At 37.8% G+C, this 12,104-nt stretch overlaps 1 protein-coding gene across 4 annotated transcripts in view; it reads left to right on the top strand.

Moving 5' to 3' along the window:
- shc3 (SHC (Src homology 2 domain containing) transforming protein 3) overlaps positions 1 to 11,475 on the top strand; it is a 36,931-nt gene extending 25,456 nt beyond the window's left edge. For all 4 annotated transcript variants that reach the window (XM_079586394.1, XM_079586395.1, XM_079586392.1 and 1 more), the window contains 6 exons: positions 690 to 819; positions 892 to 1,039; positions 2,164 to 2,218; positions 2,391 to 2,576; positions 6,258 to 6,562; positions 10,995 to 11,475. In XM_079586394.1, the coding sequence (XP_079442520.1) occupies positions 690 to 819; positions 892 to 1,039; positions 2,164 to 2,218; positions 2,391 to 2,576; positions 6,258 to 6,562; positions 10,995 to 11,123 (953 nt within the window). In that variant the 3' untranslated portion in view covers positions 11,124 to 11,475. The remainder of the gene's footprint in view (positions 1 to 689; positions 820 to 891; positions 1,040 to 2,163; positions 2,219 to 2,390; positions 2,577 to 6,257; positions 6,563 to 10,994) is intronic.
- The last annotated feature ends 629 nt before the right edge of the window (positions 11,476 to 12,104 follow it).

Raw genomic sequence — 12,104 nt, 5'->3', positions numbered from 1 at the left:
GAAAAAAATCATGTTTTCAGAGTTTTAGTGTCAGTACTACATTAAACTACTATATAATGTTGATGATAATGTATAATAATGCAATGGTCAGCTTCAGAATCATGAATATTTTTATTCTGGTGTCACCATTGTCCTTGAATTACAAGCACCAAGTCCAAACCTGTTCATTTAAACCCACAATGTAATATCAAAGTTAGCATTTTAATCAACAGTACATTTTTTGTTAACCTTTTATCATATGTCTTGGGAGTATCGCAATAATATTGTATCGTGAGTTCAGTATCGTGATATATATCGAATCGTGAAATGAAGGTATCGTTACACCCCTAATATATATATATATATATATATATATATATATATATATATATATATATATATATATATATATATATATATATATATATATAGGTATGTTCTTGTAATAGTATTTTTACAAAAATATAATTAAATACAATTATTTTAAAATGAATATATTGTACAAAAATGCTACCATGATGTACAAAAGCATCACAATTTAAAAAGCAGTATTTTTTCAGACTAAACTAATGAGAATTTAGAGGGTTAAATGTGCTATTGTCATTAAATTGCTAATGTTTTAGTTTTTTTGGTTTGTGGTGTGAAATATGAGCCATACATGTTCTTGACAGGTTTGGTGAGATTCATCCTGACTGTGTGTTGATTTCTAGCATGTCATATTCTGGAGTGCTCCGACGGTCTGGCTCAGGATGTGATCAGCACGATCGGTCAGGCGTTCGACCTGCGCTTTCAGCTCTACTTGCAGTGTCCATCCAGCAAACCCTCATCCATGCACGACAAGTGAGTCCACACAAACACCTTCAGGACTCTGAGCCGGAGGCTGCGTCTACATCTCATTTGTCCTCTCTTCAGGGTTATGAGTACGGACGAGCCCCCGTGGACAGAGGAAGGGGAGGAGTCCGCCGATCATCACTACTACAACAGCATTCCCGGCAAGATGCCGCCACCAGGAGGATTCATTGATGCTAGACTGACCAATCAGACGCAAGACAGCAGCCAGGTCTGCAGCACTGATCACTCACACACACTGTTTATACCAGCTGACAGGAAGTGACCTGACCGGGGATCAATAGTCACTCAGGCTCAGTTCGTTCTGTAAATGCAGTACATGTGTTTAAGTAAATACTGAGAGTAAAGGATTATGCTATGATAAAGTGTCCATAAAACATAGTAATTCTGTTGATAAAAGAAATCAGGTCACTAAAATGAATCGAGGGACTATTTTAAATTGAGGGAACCAAACATATCTGATATTAATGGTAATAAGATTTTTATACAATTTTGTTATAATATTGAAATGACTGACACAAAATACAAAACAATTCCAACTTTCCCCCTCCAACAGATATGATAATTCAATTAAAATAAATATTATATTTTGTTAAAATATTAAAAGAAACAACACAAAATATAGAACAATTCCAACTGTCCCACTCCAAAATATATAATAATTTAATAAAAAAATAAAAAAAAATAAACATTAAATATTGTTATAATATCGAAACCAGCAACACAAAGTACAGAACAATTTCAACTTTCCCACTCCAACATGTATAATAATTAAAAGTAAAATAAATAAATATTATATTTTGTTATAATATCAAAAGAAACAACACAAAATTTGGAACAATTCCAACTGTCCCACTCCAAAATATATAATAACTTAATAAAAAAAATAAAAAAATAAACATTAAATATTTTTATAATATCGAAACCAGTAACACAAAATACAGAACAATTCCAACTGTCCCCCTCCAACATATATAATAATTCTATTCAAATAATAAATATGTAAATATTAAATATAGTTAAAATACCGAAACCAACAACACAAAATGCAGAACTATTCCAACTTTCCCACTCCAAAATGTATAATAATTAAAGTCAAATAACAGATAAATGAATAGAAATAAAATAACAACTTAACATAAGAAAATTACTTGAGTTACAGTTGTCTGTACAGTATTACTTAAAAACAACAACTCACATTCCACATGATCTGCTTGTTAATAACTTGTATAAATGTTGACATTAGTGAATGACTTCCTGTAGTGTGGACTCTGTTTCCTGTCTGTCAGTGAATGTGAATTATTGTTGTTGATAACTCATATGCTGTCCACACAGGGCGCTGGAGTCGACCAGACATACTACCAGGGCCGACCCATGTTCTTCCAGCAAGGTACTGTTCACTTTTATTTTCACATGTAGACAGTTAAAGAGACAGATCACCTAAAAACCTTGTGGCAAACCTGTATGACACAATAGATGGTATTTTAAAGAATGCGATCACTGTTTTGTTTTTGTTTTTAAAAATATCTTCCTTTGTTTTTCTGTCTGTGCTTCTCATTTAGGGTCCTGTGACATATACAGTCTCCCTGAGGTCAAAGGTCAAGCCCCTAAAGCAGGAGAAGTCCCCACGTATGTGAACACGCAGCACATTGACACGCAGGTGTTGGCCGCCCTGCAGGGAGAGTCGGAGGCGGCGTCCGATTCGGGCACAGCTAAAGACAGCCCGAGGAAGGACCTCTTTGACATGAGTAAGAGACACGGAGACTGGAGCTGTCAATGTTGCTGCTATAGCTTCCGATAGAAAATTTAAATTGTGCAAATGATTTGGTGAAAAGCAGAGAACAACACAGCCATTCCTTTCAACAACTACAGAGTAGGGGTTTAACAGACTAGTCGACTTTAAAGGTACAATATGTAAGAATTTTGTAATAAAATATCCAAAAATCACTTGCACAGTGTGATATATTTCCTGCAGTTGTGTACTTACAATATCCCAAAAGTTCCCAAAGATTAAACATTTCAGAGAAATTCCCATTTTAAATAATTGGCCGTCCTAGAATCCCTGTTCACTTGTCGCCTGTCACTGACGTAATATCCGCGTTATCCCTGGTATCCGCTCGTACTGCCATAATAACCATGGCGACAGACGTGGCCAACTGCGTAGTGCGTAACGTCTAGCTGCACGCTGGTGTTGTTTCGTTCAAACATTATGGACCATGGCAAGCAGATTTTGTGACAAAAGGAGAACTAAAACGGGGATCAATATCAGCGTGGCGTTTTCGAGACGCCGAGAGCTCCACGTCCGTGACAAACTTTGACTTGACAGAGACGCTCTTACATGTACTTTATTAGACAGGTGAGCAAATGTACATAAAACTAATCAATGTTAGTTCAACATGATAAAATGTTAGAATATGATCTGTATGTTATTCTAATGTTGATCTAGCTTACTGCTAGTCTCATATAGCCAACAAACTAACACAATAACATTATAAGTTTCAACACACTCAAATGCAGTTTAGTTTGATAGTGTAGAGCAAGTGAGACAGCGCTGCGTTACCTCACAAGATTCATTCGTCCAATAAACTGACCTGTGTGAGTATTAATACAGCACTTGCGGGTAGTTCGGTAGAATTAAATGTCCTTATTCCTTTATATCCGCGGGACTCCCGTGTGGCGCTGATATGTCTCTTATTAGCAATCGTGCCCTGCTTCACACCACAGTCATGATAAAAACATCAATGTATTCACTCATCCATAAACATTATTAGATCCATCGGCCTTTGTTATTGTAAGAGGTTATCGACCCCTAGCGGTGAAAAAAATGACATATTGTATCTTTAATGCTCTGCCATCATGACACTTTAAGCTTGACGTCAATTAGTCGCTGATCATTCATGGCCTATAGAGGGCGAAACAGGATAATACATCTTTGAAGTCCACTTCGTTTCCAAACAGTTAAAATGACAAATAAATGCACAAGATGTGTTTGATTAAACCATCTGGATGCTCAAAATTGATCACATGCATGCACGTTTTAAACACTTTATTGTACACGCAAGTTAATCACTTTTCTAAACTGCTGCTACATTGTAACGTGCACACAGACAGAAGCGCACACATCACGTGAAGATTGCGCACACACAGAATCATTCAGTACTGCAGAAATATATTGTAAACTTATCAATAAAATAGCTTAGAATCTGAAAAGTTCTAGCATATATTTCTTAGTAACTAAAACCCAGAGCTTCACTTTTAGTAGAGACGCTGCCAGCTAGAATTCACTCGCAGTCGCTCTCTCTCTCTCTCTCTCACTAATGCAATCATATAAATGTAATGTCACTTTATCTGAATCTGATTTAGAACGAGCAGAAATCTGTGAGAAATATAAACGACCCAAAGACAAAAGAACTGATCAGAATAAGCTGTCGTGTAGGAGCGCGGTGTCAATATGCCAGAGCTGAGCACAAGACAACCCGTGTTCGAGTCTCAGCTCGAGGTTCAGGCTTATTTGCTCATCAATGACGTCATCAGCGACTAGTCGACAGCGACTCGACTTTCATCACATGAATGTCTGAAGTCTCGATATGAAGGTAAATTAGTAGTTAAACTCGAGAGCACGTAGATGTGAATTTGAGAACTTGTACAATAAATATTCGTACTTGTACGCGAACATTTACACTCACAGCTCCGATGTGAAAACCTGTAAAATAAAAATCTGAACTTGAACGCTGAGATTTGCACTCGCAGACAATAGTCACAAACCTGTATTCTGAATTTGAAGCTGCAGACAAGTAGTCACAAATGTGTAAAATGCCATTGACAAAGATACAACGACCGACACAAACTTGTAATACAAATTTGCACTTCTTCTAACATTCAAATTCGCAGTACAACCTCAAATTGGCACTTGCAACTTCTCAAATCTGTCACTGCAATTTCAATTTTCGCGCCTTGACTTTTGCTACTCTTTTCGCGATATATGAGGTGCAAAACTAACTTGTGCACTTGTAACTCAGTGGCGGCGAGAGAGAAAGGGGGGCGAGAGCGGATGGTGTTCAAACTAGCCGTTTTATTGGTTGGCGCCAAGCCAATGAAATGGGACTTCTATTGTATGCGATGATGTCACGAAACCCGCGTCCTCAGGGACGCTCTGTCTGAAACGCTATCATGGCTTAATGCATGACTACACACTGATATTAAAATAAATAAATGATATTATCAAACTCAGTGATCCAAAATTCAGTGAACACCATACTTATAATGCATACTAGCCTATGCACAGGAGGCAGATGAGCCCAGAATATGACGAAAGAAAGCAAATTTGTGTTTTATTAATAATGTATGTGTATGTTTAATTCATTGTTTTATTAACGAATTGTGTATGTTTATTTATTTTTTATAACTGTCGGTCCATTAAGCCTAAAAAAAAGTACGTAGCCTACTGCATTAGATTAAACTGAGAACAAGCGTCACACTTGCATATTTTTGTCCTATTGTTAGTTTAACTGCTTCTATTGTTCTCATGCATAAGTCGCTTTGGATAAAAGCGTCTGCTAAATGAGTAAATGTAAATTAAGCGCTTTCTTGGTTTTCTATGGAAGGAAAATAATAACGTACAATTAAACGCGTATAAGCAAATAAAAATCTCATCTGCTTTCCTGTACTTAGTATGGTGTTTACTGAATTTTGGATCACTGAGTTTGATAATATAGCCCATGATAGTGTCGGGTTTGGTGACATCATCGCGTACAATAGAAGTCCCATTTCATTGGCTTGGCGCCAACCAATAAAACGGCTAGTTTGAACACCATCCGCTCTCGCCCCCCTTTCTCTCTCGCCGCCACTGAGTTACAAGTGCACAAGTTAGTTTTGCACCTCATATATCGCGAAAAGAGTAGCAAAAGTCAAGGCGCGAAATTTGAAATTGCAGTGACAGATTTGAGAAGTTGCAAGTGCCAATTTGAGGTTGTACTGCGAATTTGAATGTTAGAAGAAGTGCAAATTTGTATTACAAGTTTGTGTCGGTCGTTGTATCTTTGTCAATGGCATTTTACACATTTGTGACTACTTGTCTGCAGCTTCAAATTCAGAATACAGGTTTGTGACTATTGTCTGCGAGTGTAAATCTCAGCGTTCAAGTTCAGATTTTTATTTTACAGGTTTTCACATCGGAGCTGTGAGTGTAAATGTTCGCGTACAAGTACGAATATTTATTGTACAAGTTCTCAAATTCACATCTACGTGCTCTCGAGTTTAACTACTAATTTACCTTCATATCTCGATAAGTAAATGTGGTTGTCAATCCCAAAAACTGACAGTGTGAACGTAGCCTGTGAGTATCTACTGTATGTATGTATGCAGATAAAGTTACATTTTGCAGCAAAATCAACAGGTTTATAACAGGTTTTGTGTATTCTCGCCCTCAGAGCCGTTTGAGGACGCCATCATGACTCAGTCTCCAGCTCCTCCAGCCTCAGAACTACACAAAGCGGCGTCCGTGGATAACTCCAGTCCGCTGCTGATGCGCGCGGCCGCCCTGAGAGCCCAGGAGGAGCTGGAGGACCACGCGTGGTATCACGGAGAGATGAGCCGGCGCCAGGCTGAGAAGCTGCTGCTCCACGACGGAGACTTCCTGGTGCGCAAGAGCGCCACGAACCCGGGGTCATACGTGCTGACGGGGATGCACAACGGCCTGGCCAAACACCTGCTGCTGGTCGATCCAGAGGGAACGGTGAGAACTACGGCTCACACCTACAGTCAAACCAACACTTCTCACTAGGGGTGGGCGCTATACCGGTATGAACGTGACAACCGGCATTATGTTGTGCCATGATATGGATTTTGCGATACCGAGAATATCGTTGATATTCATAAATTCAATATTTGTAGTTATATTGTTTTGTTCAATTTGGTGCTCTTTTACAACTTTTAACACTACTAATGACGACACAGAATCGAGGCTGTACTGAACGTTTAACCTTCTCCTCTACTGTGTCCAACTCGCGGGATGCACAGGCATTAATAATCAAACACCGAGAGCATGGTAACAGTCCAAGTTAATAGAGCACAAACCCGCCTCCTTAAACACAACAGCAAGAAAGCGCGCATATTTGCAAACGCGTGAGATTTAACAGAGCTGCCAACGCATTCCTCGCGCCACGGGAATTTTTTAAGTCTTTGCATTGACTTAACATTGAAATCACTCGCGCCTGACGCGCTATTCGCGTCCGGTGTGAACGCATCACACTTTCACACACATCCATTTTCTCACGCACAGAAAAATCGCGAAGCAAAGAGGACACTGAGACCGACAGACAAGACAGAGCAGGTTACTTAGCAATAATACAAAACCATAGCTTACCAGAAATTGTAGGTAGCCTACCATGTAAACATTTTATCCCCATTGAAATTGTAAAAGAGTTTTCATTTCTATGTCCAATGAAATCCCTCACCTTTTTCTAGTTATTTAGTGTTTAAATGCATATTTTTCCTGTCATTTAACTTAGGTGGAATTTTTTTTCTCATATCGCAATATAATATCGATATCGTCCGGACATCGGAAAACATCGTGATATGTATTTTTGCTCGTATCGCCCACCCCTACTTCTCACATCAGCACAGTTCATTCACTGTCGTTTAGAAAATGGTAATAAAATATGACAAGAACTCAGAGTTATCAAATAAGTTGATATTTCACTGGTTTTGTCCTAATCCTCGCCGAATTAGTAACGGTCTATCAACCAGCCAGAACTTTGCGCTCCTCTGAACACACCTCTCTGGTCATTCCCAAGTTCAAATATAAAAAGTTTGGAGGCAGGTGATCTGCTGTCCAGGGCCCAAAGCTGTGGAACGCACTTCAAGCACACCTACGAAGCATCACCGTGTTGAGTGTTTTTAAATCACAGCTGAAAACACATCTATTCAGACAAGCTTTTAATACGTAGCCTCCGACTCGACGTACATTTATGTTTTTATATATTGTTGACTTTTGATGTTTTACTGGAAAGCGCCTTGTGCACCTTTTGGCTGTTGTAAGGCGCTCTACAAATAAGATTTGATGGATTGATTGATCCTTCTGTTAGACTGTCTCATAAATTAATTAGGTTGAATATCTGTCAGCTGGTAAATTTAACTACACAATTAGATAATACCAGTTTAGCTCAACCGATTACCAAGCAATGCTTCGTTTTGTTCAGTCTGTGTGTAAAAAGGACGCATTAGCAAGTAAAGAAAAAAACACTTCAGCAAAACATGGCCAGGTCAAAGTGTCTGAATAATTTTTGGTCCCACATTTTTATTGGTAGTCACTGTATGAACAATTTTTGTGTATAATATGTCACAGTTTACTTTATTTTGCTATCCTCACATACATATATGAACTAAAGTGTTCTGCTAAAAATGATATCTGGTGACTGAATAATTTTTGGTTTGACTGTAAATATTAGTCGGCTTGGTCGACCAGATGTTAATTAGTTGGTTGGTCACAGAAAATAAAAAACTCCACAGGAAGTGGCAAAGTCCGATGGACAGAGCGTTAACACGGCTGATCCATGTGGTAATTATGGCAGGCAGGAATCCAAACATTCATTGACTTATCACTTTTTAACATATTAGTAGTTGCCTAACGTTAGCTGCTCACTCTGACGTTAACCTAGATAAACGTGTGCTATTATTAGGCGCATTTCCAAGTGTTCATGTGGAGTGTGTGTGGAAGCTAAATCAGTACAGCGCATTTCTCTCTATAGGCATATCTGCGGCGATGAGGGTTAGCCTCGTCCACTTCATTAACGTGCAAAATGTGCACTTAATTGATCTTTTAAAGGCTCATTATGGTTTACTACACTGCACAGCACACACAAAAGTCGCCAGCATGTTGTATGTTCGGCTACAGTTCTTCTAACGCTAACTTATGGAGTGTGTAGCTTTTCATTTCTTAAACACACGTTTGAAGATGGCCATATTCCAGGATGACAATATCAAGACTCAAATCTTGACATTGTCATCCTGGATGTCTTCATACATGTGTGTTTAAGAAATGAAAAGCTACACACTCCATCAGTTAGGTTTAGAAGAACTGTTGACGAACACATTATGCTATAAACATAATAATCTCTGCAATAATGATCCAATCATAGACTCCAAAATCCAAACAGCAACTTTTTGTTTTTGGCCGGGCAGTGTGTTTAAAGGATTAAGTTCACTTTCAAAACATTTTTTGCTGATAATTTACTCACCCCGATGTCATCCAAGATGTCCATGTCTTTCTTCAGTCGAAAAGAAATTACGTTTTTTGAGGAAAACATTCCAGGAATGTTCTACACAGAATGGACTTCAATGGCAACCAAATATCCCAATGTTCAAAGAAGTTTCACATGTCCGTCTTAATGCAGCTTCAACGTCTCGACACGATCCCAGTCGAGAAATAAGGTTCTTATCCAGCGAAACGATCAGCCATTTAAAAAAAAAAAAAAAAAAAGGAAAGTCGTTGGAAAGGTCACGAAAAATAAATTAAAACAAAGATGTCGGACAATTTTGAAGTTGGAGGACCTTTTTGAACCGGAGTACACAGACAAATAACTTGTATAGATGACGTGAACGTGACCTTTCCAACGTGATACGTGGCGCGTCGCAGACCAGCACAAGACCAACAATTGTGGTTAAAAAGTATTTAAATTGTATTTTTTTAGAAAATGGCCGATCGTTTCGCTGGATAAGACCCTTCTTTCTCGACTGGGATTGTGAATTTGAAGCTGCATTGAGACGGACATTTGAACCTTCTTTGAACATTGGGATAGATGATTGCCATTGAAGTCCATTCTGTGTAGAAAAATCCTGGAATGGTTTCCTCAAAAACCTTAATTTCTTTTCGACTGAAGAAAGAAAGACAAACATTTTTTGAAAGTGAACTAATCCTTTAATGTAGGACAATGCAAGTAATGTTACATATGTACTGTCTCAGCCCTGAAACTCAAACCATTTTCTGATGCTTCCCACCCACCCCCACAACACCTACATACATATTTCAGTAATTCAATTGATATTAGCGACTAGTCGATTAATAATGGGTTAAATGAACCAGTGAAATCTATTATTCATATAAAGTTAATTTGACTAATTCCATAAAGCCTGTAAAAGATGTTGCTAAAGTGTCATTTTATCCATGAGAATGAGTTGAAAAATGGATATATATATATAGCATTTCTTAAAAATAACAAGGCTGCTCTGAGCATTGATGTTATAAATATCACACATGAAAGCAGTGTGTTCAAACGTCTCAGCGCCAGAGAAAATGCGTCTATTTTGGGTTCGCTTGTAGTTCAATCAAACATTGAAGTTGAATGTACAACATTTGGAGTGAAAAGTTGAACATGAATTTAAGAAGTAAATGAGTCACATTAGAGTCACATGATCGATTTAATCAGTCATAGAAATACTGCAGTGTACCTTCATTTTACTTTTCTAAATCCTAAAACATTTTAACTTTAAGGTTTTAAACCGTAATTTATTCCTGTGATCAAAGCTGTATTTTCAGCATCATTACTCCAGTCTTCAGTGTCACATGATCCTTCAGAAATCTGTCTGATATGATGATTTGCTGCTCAAGAAACATTTATGATTATGATCAATGTTGAAAACGGTTGTCCTGTGGAATATTTTTGTGCAAACCGTGATACATTTTTAAGGATTCTTTCATAAGTTTAAAAAACAGCAATATTTTTGTAACATTATAAATATCGTTACTAGAGCTGTGAAACGAATAATCAAATCCAAAATAAAAGTTTGTGTTTAGATAATAAAGGCGAGTACTGTGTATAATTATTTTGTATATATAAATTCACACACATGCATGTATATATTTAAGAAAAATTTGTTATTTCTATATAAAATATTTATTTATATATAATATAAATTATATAAAATGTATATGCAGTATATAAATGCAAATATTTCTCAAATATATACATGCGTGTGTGAATTTATATATACAAAATAATTATACACAATACACACACATATAATATGTAAACACAAACTTTTATTTTGGATTCGATTCATCGTTTCACAACTTTTGATCAATTGAGTGAATCTACGCCGAATAAAAGTATTGATTTCTTTCAGTCCTGTGTGCTTAAACTTTCAAATCAAATTTATGTCTCCTCAAGGTTCGGACGAAAGATCACATATTTGAGAGCATAAGCCACCTGATTGGCCATCACCGTGACAACAACCTGCCAATCGTCTCGGCAGGAAGTGAACTGTGTTTGAAGCAGCCGGTGGACAGGAAACAGTGACGACACCTGACAACAAGTGGAGTTTTCCCAAAACAAACTTTCCGTCGGTGAACACGTGACGGCTGTCAGACTGTGGCGACGGTGGCGACGGAGGACAGCGTTTTTAGAGAACGATAGAGGAATCCAACCCGATTTCTAGAACTGATACAGTTATTTTAATGCGCTGGTTGAGAATCTATATTTTTGAAGACGACGCTGATGGATTTCGCTGTAAAGCTGGAAGTTTGGATCTCGATCTCCAAGAGGGGATGAGAGGAGAACCAGATAAAGAAAATATTTTAGAATAAAAAAGTTTTAGTTTTGTCTATCAAGCACAACCGGATTTTAATGTTCGTTGGTAAGAGATAGAAGGAAAACAAAGAAAACCAGGAAAAAAAAAAAAGGAAATCTGTTTATATTGACCTACTTTAGGAGTGTGTCCTTTACTGCAGCTAGTGTGCCAGATCATTTGGTAGCTTCTATCGAATCACTGTTGATTATGCTTTTCAGAGGGAAGATGACGTGAATGTGTTTGCTTTAACAGAAACCACACTCCGACATGCTGCACGTACACACACACACACACACACCCACACACACGGCTTTAAAGTACCTACATTTTTGTATGACGTTGAAACCTGTGGCACTCGCATGACTTAACTTAACTGTACTTGTGCTGATTGTTGTAGCATCCAGAGCCCCAGCGGAGGTGCTTTTGTGTATGCTCACAATGTTCAATATTTATGCTTCCCAGTATTCATTGAGCTTAGCTCCTTCTTTACACGTGTCAGAGGTGTGTAGTCGCTCGGTTCGGGGCTTACTTTATACCGCGGATGTTTCTATCAGTTCGGACTTTCATGGTTTGACTGTGGTGGGCTTCACAAACAGACAAATTGCTATTATAATTCTTCTTCTTCTGATGATTATTTTCAATTAAACGGTTCTAAGTGAATAGCACAATCAACTCTTTTTGGTCTGATGTGGTTTTGCACAGTCTAATTA

The sequence above is a fragment of the Phoxinus phoxinus genome (genome assembly GCF_949152265.1).
Source record: "Phoxinus phoxinus genome assembly, chromosome: 17".
Lineage (NCBI taxonomy): Eukaryota > Metazoa > Chordata > Actinopteri > Cypriniformes > Leuciscidae > Phoxinus > Phoxinus phoxinus.
The sequence above is the reverse complement of the archived record's forward strand: the minus strand, read 5'-3'. Positions and strand labels throughout refer to the sequence as shown.